Genomic DNA, 25507 nt, shown 5'->3' with positions numbered 1-25507 from the left:
AGGTGTCCATTGATCAATTTTGTGCAAGGATTCTGTCAGCGTCATATTTGCTGTGGGTTATGTGTTGGCCTTCATTGGCCTCTTCCAGGGTTTTGTTATTCAATAGATGGATATTTTGTGTGTTAGTGTGAGGGATTACATTTAGCACTAAAATTCAACATGCGTATATCAATCGATAATAACAATAAATAAGAAAAAGTTTAGGGGTGTAGCTCTCATTGCCAAAAGAATATCTGAATTGCCACAGTGACAACAAGCAAGTTATAAAAATACTTGGTGATATTGTGATGGAAACTTTAGCACTGTACATGCTAGCATGCCTTCTCCAACCCAGCCCTTTTTTAAGAGGTCTTGTGAACATGCAGAATATTTAACACATTAGTTTATCATCAGTGTAAATGTGTTTGGTTAATAATAATAATGAAAAAAGCAATTTCTGCAAGTCTGTTTATAATTGCCTTATATTTCTAAGTGACACATCTTGTTCAAATTTTTGAATTTGAACAGAAAAATGAATTGCATGCTGGCTTAAATTAAACAGAAGTGATTGAAGAAGTATTCTGTGGAAATTGAAATTTTGAAACTACTTTTTTTTTTCTTCCTTGCCTTCCATCTGTTTTGGAAGGCTATTTTCATTCCATTACATCATTTAAACTTTACATGAAAAAAATACTGCAAACGATTCTTGTGTGATGCTGCTTTTTGATGCCAGTATTGCTTTATCTTATACTGTTGCTTCATGTGTCTGCTCAGCATGATGTCTATATTGCCATCTATTGATGACAGCAGAAATGTGTCTACAGACATTGGGTAACCAGCGTTGTTGCTGAATTATATGATTATTTGGTCAATATTAACTCCTGAATTTTGAAAAAAACACTTGCTCTCATGAATTCACAAGGAAGACCAAATGCTATAAAGTGAGAGTCAGCCAACAGAGATGGGAGTAGTAATCCTTACTTCCTTTTTTTTTTCATATTTATATTCTCCACCTGACATACTTACTGTATGCCAGGATGAAAGTCCATGTTACAATATGGAAATGAGTAATTGATCAAATCCCTTTAATTTTATCCATTCACCCTGGGTTATTTTTCCTCCGTGTGACACTGTTGGTATCGATGGGCTTACATTGCCTGTAGTTCCTTGGGAGCATCATAAGTAAAGGGAGCAAATGCCCAATATGTTAATTTTTTCAGAACTTGCGATCGTAATTCCTGTAGCGTGGTGTTGCTCTTTGCCAGTGGTATATATTTATACTCTCATGTATAAATTAACTCTTAACTGTAGATTTTGCTGTAACCTGTTCTTGTCAGTGTTCAGAAAGGGAACTATTACAGTTTCTAGTTTAACTTTTGTTGGTCATAGATTATTTTTTTTTGTAGTACTTGCTACCTAAAATAAGACCATAAATTATTAAACTGAAGACATTGAACTCTTTGTCTGATGGATGTCTTCTCTTTAGGCTACAGAAAGTGAGATGGGAGATGTTGATTTAACGGGTCTTCCAGAAGCACCTGTAGACTCTGAAGATGAAGAAGAAGAAGAAGATGAAGATATTGACAGAACTTCAGATCCACTTCTAGGGCGAGATGTTGTACGAGAGTGCCTTGAGAAAGAGCCCGCAGATAAAACTGATGATGATATTGGTGAGGAAAAAAAAAATAGATCTTTTTATAAAACTATATCATACATCATCAGTGAGAGAAGCATGTATGTAAACTGTTCAATGAGTTGACGTTAAATGTATATCTTCATAATTATGGATGATGCCTTTCAGACATCACTTTGTTCTAGTGATACTGTTAATTAAATGATTTTCCTCTTACTATCCAAGAGAGTATTTGTTCTGAGAAGCTAAGTATTTAAAAAACAAAACAAAACAAAACAGTCTTTGAGACTCATAAGATGCTAAGTATTATAGTCATTTTACCAGCTGATACAAGAGTAGCAGTGTAATTTTGGCTGCCTGTAACAATAGAGTTAATCAGTGAATGTCAAAGAGAATGTACTAGTTAGATAAGCTTAATTGTAAACTGCAAAACACTTGAAATGAAATTAATTTATTGCAGCGTCCAACTAGAAATTGATGTTAGTTTAGTGGTAAAATTTGGGCTATGCTATACTTCTGATTATTTCTCTAAACTCTGGAAAAGCATTTCATGCTCTTAACAAGCTTATAATTAGTGTACTGAAAGGATATTTTTGTTCTCCTAAATGTTTGTAGTTGAAGTGCTTTTACACTTAGCTAGATTGCTGCCCTAAGAGTCGAGCAGTGCCCGATCAGGACTGCCGAGCCAACAAAACACATACTGGGCTCGTTCAGCTGCAGGCACTAAAAGGGATTGTAATACCACTGAGCAATTCCTTCCGTGAATTAAACTGAGGTTTAATATACCGGTGGGAGGGTAAGGTATCTAAGGAGCCCCAGGGCCTTGCAGTCTTCATACCAATGTTTCCTTTGCCTAACAGAGCAATTATTGGAATTTATGCATCAACTCCCGGCCTTTGCAAACATGACGATGTCTGTAAGAAGAGAACTTTGCTCAGTGATGATATTTGAAGTAGTAGAGCAAGCAGGAGCCATCATACTTGAAGATGGACAAGAAGTAAGTAACTGAAGTAACTGCACACAGTATGATTTGAGCACCAAAGTTTGAAGATCAGCGAGGGCACCTGGGTGAGAGGGCTGGGAGATGTTCTCTGCACCACTCCCACACCTGAAGGCTAGGGAATCTTTCTCTTACCGTGACTCACTTCCAAAATCCTCAAACCTTAGTCCATCACTTAGTAACATGCAGGCTGAATCTTACAGTCTTCGCTGTTCAGGACTTCAGCATGGCTGAGATGGTCAAAACCAGCAGAGTTCTATAGCGTTCGCTGTGGATTATCAGTTTAAGTGCTAATATCTAAAAGAGTTTGTTTATAGGGGTTTTACCTGTAGCACAGAAGAATGCATCATTCCCATTGGTAAAATAACTCTTTAGTTATAACATAGGATTTTTTTACATGCTAACATAGAGATGTATCCTTGAACAATGTATGACCTTAATATCTAAACAAATCAGATCTAACAAATTATGACCTTAATGTCTAAATTAGAAGCAGTTTCCCTACACATTCAGATGTTCAAATAAGTGGTCAGGCTCCCAGTGTAGGTGCTCTGAATCGTTACCTTGAAGCCTTTCCCTGTCCTTTATTCAAGAAACCTGGAATGTCTGTAGCAGTTCATCACTTCACGAGGACTGTGTAATCTCAGTTAGTGACCAAGTGGGCATGTGGGGGAAGAGTGTTCATGCTCACTAAATAGTATAAATATACTGTAGCAATTAGCACACTAATTAAAAAGCAATCTATTCATCAGCATTGCTCCCTACTGAATTAATACTGAAACGAATGAAGAATGCTTTTCAGCATTCGTGTTTCACTCAGCTTTATTGCTTGCCTTACAGTGCACATTTCTAGTGAATTAAACGTTGCAAAGCTGTGGTGGCAACAAACTGGAGACTGCAAGAATAAGGCTTTCTGAGATAGGAGTGTTGGAACAGCTTATGAAAGCTGTTGAATGAGCTCCACTTTTAAAATTTGCTTTTTTACTCCCTCTAGCTCGATTCCTGGTATGTTATTTTAAACGGCACAGTGGAGATCAGCTATCCTGATGGAAAGAGTGAGAGTCTCTGTATGGGAAATAGTTTTGGGATTACTCCCTCTCTGGAGAAACAGTACATGAATGGAGTGGTCAGAACCAAAGTAGATGATTGTCAGGTAAGATCACAATTCTGTACAACTACCTCATATTTTTAAACGTCTAACAAAAGAAAGCAGACTAGTTGTATCTCAAGGCATGATCTTTATTCAGGAGCAGAAAAAAGGATGTTGGTATTTGATGGGTCACGAGCTCTGCTGCTGTTAGATTAGTTGTGCCCTCTTTCAGTAGCTGAGATTTATTTCACACTGCTATTGTGTGAGAAACAGGAACTTCTGCTTTGTGCTGCAGTGTAAGCGTAGTCCACCCTAGTCATGCTGTGTATGTGATTGACATGCAGTAAGAACAGATAAGCAGAAAATAGACTTTTCCACTTGCAGATTTTGTTCTCTTTATGTTTAACCTTTTGAGAACAACCTTTTGGACGTGTAAGATGGTGACCAGTTCCATTGTCTTCTAATTACAACTTTCTCGTGTAATTGAGCAGAACAGACTGGGGCTGGTAACAAATGCTGTGCTATGGTGTTTGCATCAAAGCAGCCCAGACATGGGGCAGGGAGATACATTCATGTTTTAAATATTTGTTAACAATCATGTGTTGCCTGGGGGCAGTTTGTGTGTATAGCCCAGCAAGACTACTGGAGAATTCTGAACCACGTGGAAAAAAACACTCACAAAGTCGAGGAAGAAGGAGAAATTGTTATGGTAAAGGAGCACAGGGAGCTGGACCGCAGTGGAACCAGAAAAGGACACATAGTTATCAAGGTGAATTTCTTCCCATGCTTTCTGTTAATCTGTTAAACCTTTATTAGTAAATACAATTTTGATTTTAAACTAGAACACATGTTCAGTTTTGTCTGTTTTAAGTCAAAGATTTAATTCAAACGAATTTATATTACTCTACAAATCTACTTCCATCTCCCTTTTAATACAGCTAAACCTGTTCAGCACATATGTTGAGTTTTGTTTTGGGAGCACTCCTTGTGTATCCTTACATATTGTTTTTTTTTGTTTGTTTGTTTTTTGTAGTTTGGAAGAAGAACTTAAAATTTATTATAAACAAAGTTATGGGATGTTACTGATTCTTCTGGCCCGTTATTAGCTATGCAAAACATTTGGTCTGGGAGACACTTAAAGACTTGATTTAAATATATTAGTGGCTTTTTTTTCCTTCATTTTTTTTTAAACTGAAAATTGAAAAAGGCGTATACTGCTCACATGGTATTATGCTGAGGTACTCTCTAGAGAGAGGTAGTGATGGGAGATATCAGCTGTATTTGCATTTAATTTTTAAGGCAACACCTGAGCGACTCATCATGCACTTAATAGAAGAACATTCTATCGTGGATCCAACTTACATTGAAGATTTCCTTCTAACGTACAGAACATTTCTAACAAGCCCCTTGGAAGTTGGAAATAAACTGTTGGAGTGGTTCACGGTGGACAGCCTCAGGGATAAGGTTGGTTTGAGACTAGAGATTAATATTTGTAGTGAAAATTTTCTCCAAAGCAATTCCTTTTTGTAACACTAGTGTTATACTGCAGCTATTTTTAAATGAACTAATTTAAAACCAAGTACTTTTTAGTAATATCAAGGAATAATCCTGTACTCTCCAAAATTAGGTTTGTCACTGCTTTTCTTCTGCAGAATGGTAAATACTATTTTCTATTTAATTTTAAGATGTAAATGCCAGTCTGTCTGAAGTCCTTTTCCACCAGCAATTCACAGAAATTGTGTTCGTGATCTCTTGGACTTACCACTTCTGTTCTCACAGCAGCATTATGCTTGTCTTCCATAATTTTCTTCTGTAGAGCTTTTCAGTGTATTGAGCCCATTTTATTAGAGCAGCTTATTACAAAGTGTACTTGAAGTAAACTGTGCTCAAGACAGATGAAGATGATAAAAACACTTCTGTAAATAGAACCAGGTTCAGCTCTGTGCAGCTGTACACACATGGAAAATATACCTAGCTTGGAACTTGTATTCATGTCCTATTTGTTGAAAACCATGGCAGTAAAATTCTGAGCCAGCAGTTTTATATGTTCTAGATTTGAGCTGAAAGAAACTCAAACTATCAAAACAGCACTATTTTTTTTATGGTGGGGAAAATTTGCTGGGATCCTTTACTATGGTTACTGCTTCTCCCCTTTTTCCATGCTGCACACGTTAGCAACTACTGTTTTTTAAGAACAGGATTTTAAAGAAGGAAAGTAAAGAAAACTGTCTTAGCAAATAGAAGAGGAAGTTGCTTATTTTTAGAAGAGAAGCTGCTACAGATTAACTTTTTTAAAAATAGAATGGATGGATAAAATAGTTGTCAGACTGTCTTTTATCATGAATGGTGGTAACTCTGTAGCACACAAAAAAGGAACCCAAACATTTAATTTAAAAAATCAAAAGAAAGGTCTTTTGTTTGTTTTACTATTACAGTATACATCCTAGAAACTTCCTAGGAGAGGAGGCAATTAGGATGCTTTAAAAAAAATACATTTAATAAATGGCATAAAGAAGAGATAACCGAAGATAAATTTGTGCACCAGTAAGTACTAGGTGATGTAATCAGCTAGATACAAAAATATTTGTTCCTTAGTTCTTCATTTGACTCCACAACTAAAGAAAATCAGGAAATGATTTCAAGTGCAAATGGTTTCTGCTTCTGTTAACGGATGCATTAATCTGTCATATGTTATTCTGTCATGTCCTTGTATTCTTCTTTGCTTATAGATTAAACCCAATAGGAGAAAAAAAATAAAATAAAAATAAAAAACAAAAAACGCAAATACCTTTATGCATACTTTTTTTCAGGTTACCAGAGTGGTCTTACTGTGGGTGAACAACCATTTTAATGACTTTGAAGGTGACCCTGCTATGACTCGATTTCTGGAAGAATTTGAGAAGAACTTAGAAAATACGGTAGGAGCAAAAAAGAATGACTGTCACACTTTCTGCATTATGCATTTTCATTTTCCAGTATGTTACCAGGGATTAACACGTTGTAGTCTATAAGAAAGCAGTTAATAGGTGGCTTTTAACATGTGCGTATTTGTTCTTAAATATAAATTTAGGTACAAAGCTCATATAAAATAGTACATATGGCAGGCATTTATGCATCTTTGTCCTCTTTTGCAGTAATGCAAAGTTTATTTAGTAAGATTTGGAAATGTAGGATCATAATTTCTTTTTCTGGCACTTTTTATTTTTTTAAACAACTGTTTCTCCATTTCTAATAAAAGAAACATTACACTCCGTTTTATGTCTTCTGTGTTACAGAAAATGAAAGGACATCTCAGATTGCTGAATATTGCTTGTGCTGCCAAGGCAAAATGGAGACAAATTACCTTGCAAAAGCCTTCTAGAGACTCACCTCTCTTTTTCAGCCTCCTTGGAGGAAGTGACAAGGGTTTCGGTATTTTTGTAGAGACCGTGGAAACGGGCAGTAAAGCAGCAGAAGCTGGACTTAAGCGTGGTGATCAGGTAAAAAGAGCAAAGCTAATTTTAAGCATCCACCTTTTGATTTAAAAAGAAAAAATCTGGTTCAAATGACTGTAAAGAGTATTAAAAAACAAACAAACAACACCACCACCAACAAAAAACCTCTCTCTATACATCACACTATTTTGATACCACAGTTCTGCTGTAGGTTTGTGTGTTAAGTATGTATTTCTATCAAATAGTTCTTGAAATATTTCAAAAACAGAATGGGAAAAGAAACCACATTGTGGTTGTTTTAGGAAACTTTCTTAAAGGAGATGTAGTTAGGTTGAAGCCATCAAATTGGTTGGCTGGTTTGTCATCTAGCATACAGCATCACAGTTTGAGGATGGTGGAGCCTCAGGTCCCAGCAGCTTCAGCTCTGCCCTTTGGTTGTAACATCAGGTCTGCAGCTGGTGATCCAATCAGTCGGTGATCCACTGCTTTTGTTAGAGTTGCAGTTCCTAACTGCACAAATGTGCCTATTGCAGAAGATAAATTTGGTTGCAGTAGTTGACAAGTAGTGATGGAGGTCCTGGCTTGTTTACAGGATGCAGCTTTACTGAAGTAATCCAAATAGTGATTTTACATGGAATATTTTCATGCTGCAACTACTGTAAATACAATATGATAACCTCAGGAAAGTTTTTAATGTGCTTGTGTTATCACATTTATATTTGTAACTGTTGTAAAATAACTCTGTTATAAACAGCTGTTGTAATAGTTCATTTTGTATTTCTTCTTAAAGATAATGGAAGTGAATGGACAGAACTTTGAGAATATTACATTTGTGAAAGCTCTGGAAATCTTGAGGAACAATACTCATCTCTCCATTACCGTAAAAACAAACATTTTTGGTGAGTAGACTTCATGTTTCTCTGTGTATGTGGCTAAAAATTCCAATCCTTCTGGCTTTAGAAATGCAGTAGGATTTCACCTTTCTTCTAACTTGCTCTAGAAGTGAAAGAGTGTGCAGGAGTCCCCTCATTGTGCCTCCGTTTGCTCTGATACATTTTTATGTGCCAAGGACTTGCACATTGGGTGGCTCAAGGCCAGCATAGCCAGCTCTCCGCGCCCTGAGAAATCCTCAAATGACTGCTTAAGCGGCTTTAGTGTCCCTTCATGTGATATGGCTGACGCAGAGCCAAGGGATCTGGGCCAAAATATTTTGCCAAGAAACAGCAAAAATGTAAAACTGGATTTTCATAAAACTTTTTATAATGGTTGTAAGAACGGTAGGACAAATTGCCTTGATATCTAAAATCGATAAGGGAATATAAAAAGTGGTATGGTATATAAATGTTAGCTTTTAATTGTCAGTGTGAGTATAAACATATTAAACCTCTTTTAAAATCTCAGTCAAACCATCTGTTCTTTTTCCATAATCCTGTTCAGGAAACAGAATAACCATAGCTACAGAAAGAACGAGACTGTATGTACAAGACAGATTCTTCCTCTGTAGTTGTTGTATCTGAGAGCTAATGATGGTTTCCTTCTCTTATTTCCTTCTCGTATTTTCTTCCTGTGGTTACCTGCCCTTGTTCCGTATGGATTTTTTTTCCTTTTATGATTTTCTGTTTATCTCTGTGCAGGTAAAAAGTTTTAAGATCTTGAGCAGTTGCTTATTATCATAATTCTAAAAAAGCATAAAACTACTGTAATCAGTGGTCTAGTCTAATATCAAACAACATAAAATAAAGCATTACTGCATCCAAGGCAGTGATAGTTAGGTGAAAGTGGATTTTAACTTCTTCTCCTGCTAGCTGATTAAACTTCAAGATGATTTCTCTGATATTTTTTAATGAATTCACATCTCGAAGCTCTTTTTTCAACTGCAATACTTACTATTCTGTCCTTTTGGTGCTAACAATGAGCAATCACCATTCTTATATGTGAATTTATATAGTGAAGACTTGTAGCCATAAATTGAGTTATGTAATAGAAATACGCAATTTGACTACAAGTATAGATAAAGGCCCATTTTTTGCCTTGTTCCTAGGGACAATCTTGGAAATCAGCTCTGTACAGCCCTGCATTTTCCCAATACCATGATTTTAACAGAAAATAACAAATTTCTGACAAAGACTTTAAAACAAACAAAACATTATGCATTAGTAAACCAATTTGAACAGTTTGTTTTTACTGTTTATTTATGGGAAGAAACACAAATAACAAAGACTGTTTTTTTCCATAGAATTCTATCCTCTAGGAATGTCAGTAATAGACTGGCTCAGCTTGATAAATGCAATAGGAAATTCGATGAGCCTTATGTATTACTTAAAACAAAAAGGTGTGTGTGTGGGGAAAACATCAGTCCATCTTGAAGTTATTCTTGAGGAAGCGTCTGCATTCTTTTACCTAAAGATGCAGGCAAAAAAATCAATAAATGCATGGAGCTGATTGATGTGAACGGAGTGGTTCCTTGTTATTGATCTAATTGCCTTACTGAAGGGTAGAATAGCTCTTAAATTTGCTGTGGTATGTGCTAATTTCAAAAGTAGCTGGGCGAATCCTGCTATGCAGAGTGGTTCATGATTTTGATTAAACAGTTAGGGTTACACTGTCTGCCAAGGAACTCCAGAGCAAAACTTAAATGGGAAGAAAGCCACACCCTTAGAATCAAAACTAAATGTAATACAGAGCCTGGCTTGGCAATACATTACGTTTTTGGTTTTGGACTCTTTGGTTCACTTTTTCTGTGGGTATGTGGTTTTGAGGGGAAAGAAGCATGTAATGTGAAAGTTTAAGTGTGCAAAGGTAAATCACAATGTTTGTATCTCTTCTTACAGTGTTTAAAGAGCTGCTCTGCAGGATAGGGCAAGAGAAGAATGGAATTCCACATATTCCAAAAATTGCAGAAAAGAAAAACAACCGTTATTCCATCCCAGATATGCCTGGAGATGTGGAACAGATGTTTCCCCGCGAAAAAGGAAACAAAAAAATGAAAGCAAACACCGTGTCTGGTGGGAGAAACAGAATCAGGAAAATTTTAGACAAGACTCGATTCAGCATCTTGCCTCCAAAACTGTTCAGGTGTGTCAAACTCTTCTGGTCAAATGGTAATTTTTCCTTAATAAAGCTGTGTACTATCTTCAGTCATGTCCACACTGCTTTTTTTATATTTTAAATGCAGCAAATCTAAACTATAGCTGCAGAACAAGGCCAAAATATTTTCTGTCCCAGTGAACCCAGTGAACGCTTTCAGATCTGCTTTTCTCTCTCTGTGGTTCAAAAGCCCATCTAGGATGTGTAATTAAAACATGACAGCTGTAATTTTTTCCAAGATTCATTCATCCCAAGATGAATATAAGGATCTCCACACACCTAATCGACACAAACCTATTTTACAGTGACGGTAGCGTGAGCCAGTCGCAGGATGACAGCATTGTTGGGACTCGGCAGTGCCGGCACAGCCTGGCCATCATGCCTATTCCAGGCACGCTCTCGTCCAGTAGCCCCGACCTGTTGCAGCCTACAACTAGCATCCTGGATTTCTCTAATCCTTCAGGTAAAACAGCAGTGTTAGCTTGATTTATAGGATAATTACAAGGCAGCTGGTTTGGGGGTAGAGTTGCATCTTTTTACCAGCTTCAAACACGCTTAGTGCAGTTACCTCTTTATCTTGTGACCCTAACAGGTCCAAACTGGTGATTCACTGAACATGCAAACTGCCCGAAGCCCTCTTGCCTGCTTTTTTGTAATGTGAAGCCTAGGTTCTTTTTACAAAGAAGTGCATTTTGCCACCTATAAGTATCTTTGGTTTACCAGAGCTCTGGTGGAAGTAGGTTGTCTTCCTCTGTACCTATCTTGTTTTATCTTTGCCCAATGTCAGTAGGTCTGGTGACTTCTCCATCCATCTTCTTTGAATATTTATTTCAAGCAGCATGGCAGGTAGAACAGAACTGTGGTGCTAACACAGCATTAGTAATTCTCCATATTTTACAGACATTAAGTTCATTCAGTTGTCTGTCTGAAAAACTGACAAGTGTTTTGAGGTTTGTAGTGTGGGCTTCCATTGCTGGTACTTTTAGGAACACAGTTTATGGGGTGGCTGCAGGAGGTATTTGTTATATGCAGCTGCCTGTAAACATGTAAAGTCAGAATCATGTTTCCCTATTTCAGATGTAAGTTCTGTGCATAATTATATATTTTGTAAAGTGCCTTCTGGCTACGACTTATGTTTATGTAAACTTGCAGATTTCCCCTTTAAAAGGGACAAATATGTCCTATCGAATGCATAAATATCCATAGCAAATAAGTTCCTTTTCTTCCTGCAAATCCAGTTTCTTGCTGTCTTGCATGAGTGAGCTACTCATTTGTTCTCTAAGAATCTTCCTTTAATGCTATACAAGTTACTGCGCAATACAAGCTATGGATAACTGGTCCTTACCTTTATATCAAGTTTCCTGTAACAAGTATACAGTCCTTTTTGAACGGCAGAGAAAACCCAATTATTTCTGACCATGTAATGCATACTTGATAAGTTCTGTAAACATTTCAGTCTTGATTTGGTGTTGACACACTTTTTTTCTTTTTTTCTGCCTGCAGCTGTTGGGTTTTACTGTAAGTATCCTGATGTATGGCATCCTAAAGACCTTAATATTGCATGGCTTGCCTAGTAGACCTAACATGTTGCATTGATGTAGTTATACTCTCAGGTCATTAGGTAGTCATGTGCCCTGTAGCCTTCCCTTTAATAAAAGGAGTCAATAGGCTCACCTTTTGGGCACTGTAATCTCACGTCAGGCTGCTGGACTGAGGCTGCATTTTATTCCCATTTCTGCCACTGACCCACTGAATGACCTTTGGCAGATTACCTCGCTGGGACCTTGCTTTACAAGAATGAAATTGCTTACATCCCTTTTTATAGAAATTGAAGTTTTGGATGATAATGTAGCTTGAGGTTTAGTTTGTTGTTTTGTTGGACTCCGTATAGTCCAACTTTTTGCATGCAAACTGGAAATGTGTTTTGTATTGTAGCCATGACTTGAATCACGTGTAGAAAAGTAAGTTTTACTAATATTTACCTGCTTAAAAGAAAAGACCCTAAAGATGGGCATGTGATTGTCGTACGAGTTTCTATGACCTGGTACTTAAAAGTTACTCTGTGTTTTGGTTGCATGGCGATTTCTTTTTTTTGTTGTTTCTTTTTCCAAATTACGTATTGTGTTTCAGTTTTGGCTTTAAACTTGAGTGTGTTCTGATTTTTAGGTATGTTAATACCATGGTATATATTCTTTAGCTCTTCTGTTAATTTGTGATGGTTTTTACGAGTGCAGGCATTTCCCAAATCATTCAGTGTATCACTCACCACTTTCACTCTGAAATGAGCGCATAACACTTATTTTCCCCTTTTATTGTCCCCATTCATGTCAGCTAGCCCCAAATCATTAATGTGACCATTCTGGTATGACCGTATGTGGTAGTCATCATAATGAATCAGTAGAATTAGTTTTCAGTCAGATTTTTTTTCAGTGTAAAGCTTGACACCAGTGCAGGACAGTGTGCCCCGGGGTGCTGGTTCCCTCGAGCAGGGGCTGCCTTCCCATCGCCTTCCCCAAGGCATCTGGTACCCTGCCTGGCTAGCCACAGTCTGTGGGCATGGCACTTACCACTGAGGTTATTAAAGGCTGGTCAAATAACAGGGAGAGAAGGAAGGGCTGTTATTACAGCAAAGACCTCTACAATAGCCCAGGGCATCTCTGATACGGGACTTAATGACACGTTCACCTCAGACATAGATTTTTTGAATAGCTGCAAGCTTGGAGGATGTGGCTGAGGGCTTGGTGAGCGCCTTCCTCCTTTTCAGTTCTGCAGAAAACCCATGAATGTCTAGTTGTCGGATTTTACGGAGGGAAAAAAATGTGTTCCCATGAGCTTACTTACTGTGCACCCTGACTTTTGACAACTTGTTTTCCCCCCATCAGATGGATTTTGAGAATCAAGTCTTTTGTAATAACTCTAATGGAGATAACTATCTCCAAGCACCAAGTTGTAAACTAAATGTGTGTTTCTTTAGATATTTGTTTCCTGATGTAGGATGCCCCAGATAAAGCTGTTCTCCAATGCATTTATAATTCATAAAACATGTTATAAATAAGCACGCTAGCAAAAGAATTAACTGCTGGCAGCAGCTTAGTTTAGTTTCTTCAGGTTGAGAGAGCAAGTTTGCAGCTGGATGCAGAAGCAACCAAATCTTCTTTCTCCTCCATGTTCCCTTGCCCACAGCTCACACATGTGTGCTCGATGGCTTCCCAGTCACGGGAGGAGCACTCGGGGCACTCGTGTCAGTCCTGGATCACACAAAGACAAAAGAGCCAGAAAGGAACAATGCTTCCAAATTTTTTGACATGCTGGGAAGGACAGTGTACAGGACAGTAATATGCTATGTAGATGTTTTGTGCTTTGTGGTAATAAGCTAATATGTAAGTTGACTTGTGGAATTGCAGAGAGGAGAAGTCCTCTTTTTCCATTCAAATTTTGTTGAACAAAGTGTTTATTTAAATTAATATTTATCAAGCAATAGAGAAAATGACCTTTTGTCTTTTCACAGGAACAGTGCTTCATATGTTAAACGCGCTTTTCTGTTATTTTAGATATTCCAGACCAAGTAATAAGAGTTTTCAAGGCAGATCAGCAGAGCTGTTACATTATCATCAGCAAAGACACTACAGCGAAGGAGGTTGTGAGTCACGCCGTGCACGAATTCAACTTGACGGGAGCCCCGGAGACTTATTCCCTCTGTGAAGTGTCCGTCAGCCCTGAGGGAGTCATCAAACAGCGGAGACTTCCAGATCAATTCTCAAAATTAGCCGACAGGATTCAACTCAATGGACGGTAAAGGCACCCTTGTTTTGATTTCAGTTTGGATTTATTTGACTTTGCCTTTTAGGATTGAAACATCCAAAACAAACGTTGGGGAAGGATGTTTTAATGAACAGTGTTTTAATGAAAATAGGCAGGTATCTATTAAGAACAGACAAGAAAATGTCAGTAACTTACTCTCCCTTCATCTCTTTCATTCCTGTTTCACCTTCCTTCTTATGCAAAAACCCCTCCCTGACTTTACAGCAAGCTCTCTTGATGACAAGTAAGGTCAGCAGGTTAGGAAAACATATTTAGTGGCTTATGATTAAAAAGAAAAAACTTGTATTTCTTCTGACTCTTCCCATGTGTACTTCAGGATTAAAGCATACAATTAATTTCTCAATGATGTCATGTTGCAATGAACTGATACTAACCTGAGATAAATTCTTCCATTTTTGTGTAAACTGTTATGAAAGTTTTCAGAAATGTAAAGTGCTCCAGCTTTATCTGATGTCCTGATCCATACCAGAAAAAGGTTTACTACAGTAAAAAAAAAATCTTTAGTTGTCTTTGCTAGGCAACAGAGAGATTTATGAGGAATAAACTTCTGTGCGTCTGAAAGTGAACTGCTTTGGACCATGCAAATGAATTTTCCAGCTACATTTTCATTTCCTGAATACTGTGAGCTTCATGTAAATATTAATATGTCACACAAATTTATGTGAGAAACCACACTGTAATTTGTGTAAGAAGTGGAGAAATACATTAATGAGAGATTTCTCAAGACTAACATGCATTTAAAATGTTATTTTACTGCTAAATTTACAAATGGTAAAGTAACTGACCTTTTTCTGAAGGTGAAAACTGCAGCATGTTACTGAATACGGTATAGAAAACGTTAGCAAGGAAATAGGCTAAAACAGCTTTCGAAGTGCTGGAGAATGAGGTTTTTACCTCAGAAATGGTGGTGTTTTATAAAAGCTAAAGTATAAAGGTTGTGCTGCCCCTTTCTGCCTCTGTCTTTGCCTCTTATTCTCAAATGTCAGCGAGGTGGAAATGCTCTCACGTGAACACCTCTGTCAGTAATATCCAGGCTGATTGCTATGCTTCAGTGTCTTTGTGCTCACAAACCCTTTGAAGAGTCTCTCTAATATTTTGTTGCAATTCATTTGTTCATAGCTATTACCTAAAAAACAATATGGAGACCGAGACTTTATGCTCAGATGAGGATGCTCAAGAGCTATTGAGAGAGAGTCAGATCTCCCTCCTCCAGCTCAGCACCATCGAGGTCGCCACTCAGCTCTCCATGAGAGACTTTGAATTATTTCGTAACATCGAGCCTACGGAATACATCGATGACCTCTATAAGCTGGACTCCAAAACAGGGAATGCTCACCTGAAGCAGTTTGAGGATGTCATAAATCAAGAGACATTCTGGGTTGCCATGGAAATTTTAGCAGAGCCCAACCAACTCAAACGAATGAAGATTATTAAGCATTTCATTAAAATCGCCCTCCACTGTCGAGAATGCAAGAACTTCAATTCCATGTTTGCAGTTATAAGGTAAAGTACTTCCCATTTGTCAGATCTGATTTCTGGTGTCAAAAGCAATTTTGTTGATCTAAATTGGAAAAAAAAACAGTGTATCTTGACCGTATTACTGATGATACTGGGTAGTTTTTGAAAGAACTGCCAAGCTTTTCAAAATGCTCGAACAAAAAGATGTATTGTCACTGTGTTCTTCTCCTTCCTCAACCTCCGAAGGTCAGGCTCACTGCAGTGGCTCACATGACTGTCTCTTCTAAAACTATCACATAGCAGGGAAAGAGAAGATTTGGACAAAAATGCTGTTTGAGGAACTTCAGGAACCTGCTTGAAAGTTGCTGCCATTTTCTGTGATTCTGACGCTCAATTTCCCTTTTTTTCTCATTGTTACTTTTCAGTGTGCACTGAGTCATATCTGCAATGATGAGATTTATTTTATTTCTTCCTTTCATTGTAAGGACTTCCTCAAATCAGTCTTGTTTTAGTTTAAATTTCTTTCTCATTCTTTCCAGTCATCTGCTTGCTTCTCTATTTTTTCTCTTCATTTGCACGCTTAGACTTTCTCTTCTGATTTATGCTAGCTGCTGCTGCTTTGACTTTAACAGCATGAGTCCAGCATTTCCTTTATTTGCAATTATGTGACAGCCAGATTGTATTTGAAAAAAAGAAAAGAAAAGCACTGTGATTCATCAGACAGAGATCTGGATTCATGCTGTATCCCAGCACCAGTACAATCTTTGCAAATACCATTTTATAATATCTTCTTCCATGTCTAGCCAGTGTAATGAATGATACTAGTTTAGTTATACAGTAAAGAATTAATAAATTCCCTTAAAAGGTACTGTACAAGCAACCAGGAGGGCTGTGGCTACTCATTACATGGGGAATGCAAATGTGGATAGAGTGCAATTTCTGTTCCCTGCTTCCTAAGCTCTCGTGGTTTATTGTACGTAGAGAAATGGCTGTTCTTACTCCTGAGTTCAGCCTCACGATGCCGTGACTGAAGTGGTCTTTGGTCAAAAAACAGCAAATGGATTAGCTTTTTGTTTTGCCCATGTTTCCAGAGGAATATGTTTCTGTTAGCATTTGCCAGAGATTCTCTTTCCTGCTTTGCATTTCATGTTAATGCGATGCCATGTGTTTTGTGAAATGGGAAGATACCGTCTTAGTAAGTAAGAGTAGCTGTGGGGGGCACATGGTAGATTTTTCATGTGAGAGAAGGCTTTGTGACTTTACAATAGCACGGGGAGAACTCTATGAAAAAAAAATAAATCACAAAATAAGTTTTTGAAGCCTTCGAAATGAGAAAAAAGAATCTCAAAACAGTAAATTCAATATTTGTATGATTCTAGGTTTGATAATGAATGCTGGAGACTATCACTTCCCAATGCTGCAGCCACAGGGACTTTGCAATCATTACCAAATTTCTTGGGCATAGTTTGTAACAAATTATGCTGGGATGGATGTAGTATTTTTTATTGCATCAAGCGAATTGTGGATGTTATTACTTAATCAGAATTAAAAGCAGCAGATGAGCTACACTTTGTTATCATGCCCTCAGTCAGTGCTTATTTATAAATGCTCCAAACATTCTCTTCTTAAATCTTTCCACTTCTGCTTGGGATAAGCTGTGCGCTGTTTCCACTTGCTACAGCAGCCATGTATTCAACTCATTAATTTTTCACCCTTTTTGTCCTTATTGAAGTATAGGTTTACAGGAGAGAAGTGGTTCTTAAATTAACTGGGCATTGGTGCTGTGTTATAGAGGGGTTGTTTTGGCAGGCTGACTTGAAAGTCGTACTTTGTGCATAAGGAACAGTCACACTTTTTACAGTTCTCTTTTTTGCTTGCTCACAAGAGCGAGCAGCAGTGTTTTTGTGATGAACTTGCAACCTGGCATCCACCCAGCTTTCAGTTAACCTTGTGAAAACTGTTTTTAATCTCTAAAAAAGCCCCCCCAAACCCTTTGCTTCCTTACCAAAGGGAATGAATGATTCCACTGCCAGCTAATAACGAAATGTGTCTGCCTTGCAGCGGGTTAAATCTAGCTCCAGTAGCTCGTCTCAGAGGTACTTGGGAAAAGTTACCGAGCAAGTACGAAAAGCACCTCAGAGACCTTCAAGATCTTTTTGATCCGTCTCGAAACATGGCAAAATACCGCAACATCCTTAGCAGTCAGAGCATGCAGCCTCCAATTATTCCACTCTTCCCTGTTGTCAAGAAGGATATCACATTTCTACATGAAGGTAATGTCAAACATGGAGAAATAATAAACCAGGCATTGAATGCATTTTAGCCCTTTCTTCAGTGCTCCCTGATTCAACAGATGCCTAAAAAAAAGAAAGGTGCCGTTGGTAAGGTGCTTTTGATGCATCCCTTTAAGGATTAAAATGCAATATAACTCTGAATGCATAATAGAAGTGACTGATCCCAGATAAAAATTAAAATTGTGTGTTTTTAAAATTTGGAAAGCAATGCTAAATTGCTATCATAAAGTTTAGGATGAAGGAGTTGGTGAGTGTGCTGACTAGTAATTACCCTACCAAAGAAATATATTTTTATTACAAAAACTTGTTGCTGCAGTGTTTCTAGGTTTTCATTCTATGTTGTGGCTTTCAGACAGCTACAATGATATAACACCTCCTACTCTTGCTTTCAGCATTTTCAAGGGGTTTTGTTTAAACATTTCATTTTTTGCTCCTTACACTGAGTTCTGTTCACAATTGGTTAAGGTGAAACATTCCCAGCTGTACCATATTCTTGGTTTGGATCTTTCAGAACTATTTGAACTAATTGTATAAAGTGAATGCTGTTGATGTCAGTTTTATTTATATGATATTAACATCTAAGTCAATGAATTTGGGCATAGTTCATGTGGTCCTCTTTCCTCCCACTAATACATGTTAATTAGAAATAGATTAGCAAAAGCAATGCTGGATAGTGTGAGTGGGCCTGACTGTCATATGTTTTTTGCCAAAGTTTCTTGATTCTTGCTCTTTTGACTAAAGCAGTCTCATTGGCAGGGAGGGAGGAAGACTAATGTGGGGTACTAGAAACACATTGCCCATAAAAAAAAAAAAGAAAAGTGTTCTTACTCTTTGTGTGTGTGTGTTTCAATTATGCAGGAAATGATTCTAAAGTGGACGGCCTGGTAAATTTCGAGAAACTCAGGATGATTGCCAAAGAAATCCGCCAAGTTGTCAGAATGACCTCAGCAAACATGGATCCGGCCGTAATGTTCAGACAAAGGTGTGCAATTTAGAAAGCTAGTAGGACTGAAGGTGTCTCAGAGTGGGTAGGGATCTGGGTTTGTGTGTGCATCGCTCTGTTAGTATTTCATTGTGTAACATACCATTGACATTGACCATCAGAACCAAAACCTATCGAATTACAGCTGATAGATGCTCCGAGGAGTTACTTTTAATGACTGCTAAAACAATTTGCTTTCATAAAGCAAAGGAGAAAAGGCTCAATAAAATATTAATCAGTAGAATTTAGGGAGAGGTGTAGTATCAGATGAAAATAATATATAAACAAAATACATAAATCACCCATATATAAATCTGAGTGTTGCTTTTTTAAAAAGCACGAGAAACTTCACTGTTAAAAAAATAATTTTAAAAAAAGTAACTTATTTATTCTAAGCACAGCTTGCTCCACCTACATAATGCTTTGTATCTTCAGGCTGTAAGCAGGTGGAGAGTGTTTTCTTAATTTTTCCTTTTTTTCCTGATTCGTGATATCGTCAGCCTCTGTGTTAACAAACTGCAGAGTAAAAGCACCACGACTTCTAATCTGATGTTGATTAGCTCTAGATTATATTTAGTGGAACTAAGTAATTTCCTGGATCTGTTTTGCTTCCTCCTGGCTGAAGTAAAAGCGCCAGCGGCCCCATCGTGTCTGTGAGGATCCTGATGCCACCTCTGTGGCCTCAGTGTGCAGCCCAAATAGGGAGCAGGGGACAGTGAATCGCTGCAGTTTCTCCTTGGAAAAATGTCAGGATAACCTTTTGATTTGCCTGTTAGCCTCTTAGCATGTCTGCACTGGAGACAGAGGCTGTTTCTCTGCGGTCTTCTAATGGTCAGGATTCCCAGATGATAATGAATCCCGCTTGGTTTTTGTTTTCAGGGCTGGCTATAGGCAGACATAAGAATTTTGATTAAAATTGGTCAGATGGAAGTATGAGACAAAAATAATGAATCCCTTGTTAACATTGTTTAGGGATGGATTCCCTTCAAAGCAGGGGGTCACCTTCATGCTCTTGTACTTGAACTACCCAAACTTCCCTTTTAACATAAAATTATAAAGTTCCTTATCAGTAAATTACGGTTGCTTTTTAGAAAACTTGATGTTCACAAGTGAAATTTATCTATAAATAGACTTCCCCGATGCTCTTTCCATCTTCTGAGGCCTAATGAAATCTAATCATTAGCTGAATTTACTAGTAAATAAATAGTTACCCTTTAGTGTCTTTCTTCAGAATTACAGAAGACATTTTAATGACCATAATTTAAAATGTACACACTGACATAAAATGCATACGCATCTAATATTAGCGATAGTGCCAAAGATTAAAAGAAAATAATTCCATGTTTTCATCATTTATATTCATTTTCATTGCCTCTGGTGTTTGATCTATCAGTTTGTGTTATGAAGCACCAACAAATGTTTTTGAAGAAGATGAAAAATGAACAAGAAAAGATGTTTGTTAGTGGTAACATGAGACTTGCTAACAAGTTCATTACCAATTAATATAGAGCATCTAGTTTTTCAGCGGGTATTTGGCAAACAGCTTGTTTTCCAGCAAGCAATCAAGAGAAAATAACATCATAAACTCGAATGCTGATGATTTCTCATACATTTACTGTGGTCCTAATGCATATAATAAGTTAATGCAATTGCATTTTCTACAGTATGAATAAGTTAAAAAGCCTTTGCTTGCTCCATCAAAATTGAGTTTGTCTTACGGGACATACTTAACAAGAATATTTAACTTGCGTTTGGTTTTTAAATTCAGAGCTTAAATTTAAAAATAAACAAAAAACTGATAGATGTTCTTCCATGTTGAAGTGTTTGAACGAGTCCTGTCCTTGCATTCCATAAAAACATTGTGTTGTTGTGTGAGAAGAATTTGCTGTATAGAGATCTTTTCTTTTCTGTTCTTTCCTGTCTACATCTTTCTTCCTGACTCTCAACTGTTTTATTTTTTTCCTGTGCTTTTCTGTTCAAATACATGCTTCAATGTATATGGCTCTTGCTTACAGGAAGAAGAGGTGGAGAAGTTTGGGGTAAGTGTAGAGATGAATGCAACTAAGATAAATAAAGATTATGCAACTCTTAACATACTGCATCCTCCTCGTTAGTGCATGCACCTGAAATACAGCATGCATTTTATTAACCCTGCAATACATATATTTTGGAAAACAGGAATAAGGGAGTTACAGTCAATTTTATATTGCAGCTATAAAGATTCTGAGTTGCTTCTGTGTGCTGGATAAGTCCTTTGCGTTTTGGCTTACTGCATAAAGAAAAAAAGCTGCTGTGCAGTTATACTGGAAGGCGAACTATTTTTGGAAATAAATAACGTGGTCTTTACATGTAAAAAAGTTTTAAGCCATTACGCACTTTAAACTGTAAAGATGCACTGAACTGTGATAATATATAAATTCCCCTTCTGAAGTTTGAGTCTAAGCTCCAAATTATTTGTTTTTTAGTATATATACAATGTATTTTATATTTCATACACCAGAATCCTCACTGAAGTTTTACTTGTGCGAGGACTGACTGTCGAAATGGCTACAAATGAGATTAACAAGGTTGGCTAGTGAAGTAGCTGACTTTTCCACATAACCAGGGATTTTAAGATGACATGGTAGCAATATTTTGTGTGTTCTTATGTGTTTTTTGCACATGACTTATCTGTGTTCCTCAGCCTATGTGCCTTTGCACACTCTGCTACTTGACTCATTATGGGCATCTGGTTTAAAGCCAGCTCTGCTTTAGTCTGCCAGCATTTTGCAGGAGGATGGATACAGGAATGCTCCCAGTGGTTTGCTCTTGCTGCAAGTGCCTTGCAAGCCGCAGAGGAAGCTTAGTGTGGCAGAGCCATCAGCAGCAGCAAGCACCCAGGCTCAGATTTACCCTGCCAGCAGTGCGGGCGACAGCAGCATCATCTGCACTAGGTGGACAGGGGAGAGCAGGCTGGGATGCCAGTCCCTGAAGTGAGCTCAGCATCCTGTAGATGCCCCCGCGGGGGAGCTGGGCTAGCAGCAGTCAGTGGTCAGTGATCACCTGCACCCAGTGCAGCTCTCAATGAGAGTGCCTGGACCCCCTGACCCCCGTCCTGCTGTCACTGCCTTTCCTCCCAGCAGTGTGGTTCGTGATCTGTAGCCCTTGAACACAAATCAGTAACAAGAAATTATTTTTAAGGAAAATGAAATTAAATTGACTCAAAAAGTAAAGTCTAGACTTAAACTGTGTACATATGAAATTAAAGATTACATATATCATTAACAGAAAGATAATTTATATTCCTATAGAACAGGTAATAGTTTGGGTTTTACCTGTAGTGGAGATCAGTGACTCCTTGCTTCAAATGGGTGTTAACAGTCCATCGTGCCATCTGTTGCTCTTCACCTGTAATAGTCTTAGCTTTTTATTTAATTAAGCGATACATTTCCACTCTGGTTTTAAAGCTTATATTTTCTTTTAGTTTAAGTTATTAAACATCTTAGAAACTATTGCAGGCAGGTGTCTTCCACCATTTCTTTGTTTTTAAATTTGGTACATTTGATTCTTCAGGCTTCCTCAAATAATATGTTTAAGTCTGACTCTTAGCTATTACAGCTCTTCTGTGCTAGAGTTTGTTTAGTCTGCCACTTATGGGTCTGTAAATGCACCCAAGGTTTTGATAAGTAACTTTACTAAGAATTTAGCCCTTGAAAATGAAGTTAATTCTGTTATCTCCATTTATTAAAAAAAATAAAAATAAAATTGGTTAGGACAGAGGTGGCTGTATGACTTTTAAAGTCAAAGCAGAGTTGATGTGTATATTTAACTAAATCAAGGTCAATTGTTTGGTCACTGATTCAGTGTGAACAGGAGTGACAGCCATGAATAGTAATTGATGTGCATTAATGATTTAGTTAACTGATTTATTTTTGCTTCAGTTGCTAATAGAATTGGCAGCTCAGAATTAGGCGTATTCAGGAGCTTTGTCTTTCATAAATGTGAGTCTATACATGTCTGAGTATATGTATGTCATCGCTGCCTTCCTGACCTCTGTTGGGATACAATTTTTAATGAGCTGCTCTTCTGTGGGGTTTTTACTTAATTGGAGAAATAAATTAAGCGCACAACAAAATGTACTTTGCATATTTAATACAGTTTTTCCCTTATTTAAGCATAGTCCGAAGCTCAGTTTTTTAAGAGGATTACAGTAGTCACTCACTTCTGTAGTCAGCTGGATTGTAAGAAGTTTCTGGCATAAGCCTGAAGCATACAGTGGGTACCAGCTTCCTTAAACCAACAAAGTTATCAAATTTATCCACTAATACTGTCTGCAGAAATAGCGTGGGGTTTGCAGAACAAGCCATGATTCATTAGCTGATAAAAATGGGAACTTTACAGTGTTGCGCCTCGTTCTTGCTAGTTCCACACTTTCATGTGCAGTCCTTTCCTAGGCTCCAGTTGCTGCTATCAGTTTTACCAGAACATTTTAAGACAACTGTTGTTTTAATGCTGTTCATCTTTTTAACTCATTTGCATCAGCATGCACTAGCCCTAACTGAAGATTATTAATCTGCTTTGGGGTGTGCTACTTAAGCTCCTCGTTGCTGTCGAGAGCCAAAAATTGACCGCTTTGCTCTTTTCTTTTCTAGGTCCCTGAGCCAGGGCAGCACGAACTCGAACATGCTGGATGTGCAGGGAGGCGCTCACAAGAAGCGGGCCCGGCGCAGCTCACTGCTCAACGCCAAGAAGCTGTACGAGGACGCCCAGATGGCGAGGAAGGTGAAGCAGTACTTGTCCAACCTGAACGTGGAGACAGACGAAGAAAAGATCCAAATTCTGTCACTGCAGTGTGAACCCGCATATAGCACTCGTAAGTACAGTTATATGTAAGGGTAGATTACCACCAAATTGGTGAAAATGTTGTTCCTTCCCTAGAAACACCCATTTAAGATCTTTCTCTTCTCCCTTCAAGAAAAATTGCTCTAGGAAATAACTTGTTTGTCAATTCATATCTTAACTAATGTGGTTTCAGCAAGCCAGCATTTATATTCTGATCTTGGTTGAGTTCAGAAAACTTCAATGATTTTTTTTATTTTGACCTTTAGTTCTTAAACTCCGTGTCTTTTTAGCAGTCTGGAAGGGAATTCAATAGTACATTAGCTATATTCTTGCCCTGCTGTCCTTGTACAGAATTAGGAAGGATAAAAGTAACGTTTACCATATGAACAGCAAGAAAATGAAAAGAGACAAAATCAATATAAACTGCAATGACTTACAGCTTAGAATAAACAAAGATTGCTGAGAAGCAGAAGTCAAGTCAATATTGACTGATGGGATTGACATGGCTTGACAGTCAAAAATAGAGGACTACAGCAGGACAGTTTTCATAATTTGAAGTCCTGTGCAACTGTCCAACTAAAACTATTATCTGCTCTCTTACACAATGCAGTGACTTCTTATTTCAAATTGAGAAGAGGTAATTTCATTTTATTTTGGTTCTGAGAGATTTTCAAATGCCCGAACCATGAAGTTGTCTCAAAATAGAACAGTAGTAACCCTGCTAATCAAAATAATGTTTCATGCTTGTCTGATGTACAAACACAGCATTTTAAGTCGTTTTGGTCCTCAAATACCATTTTATCTGTGATAAGTTAAGATCATGAATAGATGATGACATCTTGAAGATAAGATTTTAGGTCCTTTCCATTATTCAGTATTAGGAGTACAAATCCCTGTTATTTCCCAAAGTGCCTTCCTAAGCATTTCTTCTTAAATAGCAGTGATATAGGAAAAGGCCATACTTAGTTCCCTTTTTGAAAATGTTAAATCATGTTTTCACACGGATTTTATGCCTGAGGTCGCAGGAAATCACAGGTAGCTCTGAATAGGAAGATGCAAGGCATCTGTATGCTGATAGAGGTATGCTTCCAGTGCTCTGTTCGGCTGTGTAGGTAATGGAAGATATGTAATGGTGGTTTTATGCACTCTTTTTTTCCTCCTGTAGAAAAAACAAAGCATGCCAGGATGAATTCTTAATAGATGATATATGTGAATACATAACAGGTGGTTGTATTGTGCCCAGGAGACGAATATAAATGTTATGAGGTTATTTTTCAATTCTTTTAAATTAGGCACATATGATTTAAATAAATATTGTTTGAACAGTGCTAGCCATAGACATTTGGAAGTTAAAATCTGGGAATATATATTGACTGTTTTACTCCCAGCAGTTAAGCAAATCAAGTCCTTTTTTTCTTAAGCTTCAAAAAAGGGATATGAAGGCTAAATGGACTTGCAAATAAATATAGAAGAATGGCATATTATCAAAATATATCATAAATAAAGGAAAAAAAAGGTTGAGATCATAGTCATAATTTGCAGAGCTAGCAGAAAGAATGGGAAATGAATGCGGAGCACAGGGGAGCATCTCCTTATGGTTTTTGTTCCAGTGGAGCCAGAGCAATATAATGTTCCAGGGGAAGGTGCTCTGCACATGGTGCATTTGCCCACGTTACGTATATAAATTTTAATGGGGTAGATTTGAGTCAGGGATCCTGGTACGTAGTTTTGCAGATGGTTTTTGTGCAGATAACTTTTTCTGCTCATGTTCAGACAAGTAGGAGGTACAGCTGCCCGCTCGTATCTCAGAAGTGAAATTCTCCTACCTTTGCTAGCAGGAACAATGAGCAGGGGTTAATCTGCAATCCACACATTTCCAAGGTAATTTAAGGGAAGTCAGATGGTCT

The 25507-nt window shown here is 37.7% G+C and overlaps 1 protein-coding gene across 5 annotated transcripts in view; it reads left to right on the top strand.

Moving 5' to 3' along the window:
* RAPGEF6 (Rap guanine nucleotide exchange factor 6) overlaps window positions 1-25507 on the top strand; it is a 122827-nt gene that overhangs the window by 78419 nt on the left and 18901 nt on the right. For 2 of the 5 annotated variants that reach the window (XM_084295340.1, XM_084295343.1), the window contains exons 8-24: window positions 1466-1649; window positions 2473-2609; window positions 3607-3765; window positions 4319-4471; window positions 5002-5166; window positions 6513-6620; window positions 6978-7181; window positions 7927-8035; window positions 9968-10211; window positions 10529-10686; window positions 11727-11741; window positions 13775-14015; window positions 15165-15548; window positions 17565-17776; window positions 18656-18779; window positions 20795-20818; window positions 23411-23631. In XM_084295340.1, the coding sequence (XP_084151466.1) occupies window positions 1466-1649; window positions 2473-2609; window positions 3607-3765; window positions 4319-4471; window positions 5002-5166; window positions 6513-6620; window positions 6978-7181; window positions 7927-8035; window positions 9968-10211; window positions 10529-10686; window positions 11727-11741; window positions 13775-14015; window positions 15165-15548; window positions 17565-17776; window positions 18656-18779; window positions 20795-20818; window positions 23411-23631 (2842 nt within the window). The remainder of the gene's footprint in view (window positions 1-1465; window positions 1650-2472; window positions 2610-3606; window positions 3766-4318; window positions 4472-5001; window positions 5167-6512; window positions 6621-6977; window positions 7182-7926; window positions 8036-9967; window positions 10212-10528; window positions 10687-11726; window positions 11742-13774; window positions 14016-15164; window positions 15549-17564; window positions 17777-18655; window positions 18780-20794; window positions 20819-23410; window positions 23632-25507) is intronic. The other 3 variants (XM_084295341.1, XM_084295342.1, XM_084295344.1) reach the window with 3 other exon arrangements.

Source organism: Netta rufina (assembly GCF_964035555.1).
Source record: "Netta rufina genome assembly, chromosome: 14".
NCBI lineage: Eukaryota > Metazoa > Chordata > Aves > Anseriformes > Anatidae > Netta > Netta rufina.
This window is presented reverse-complemented; position numbering and strand designations above follow the sequence as displayed.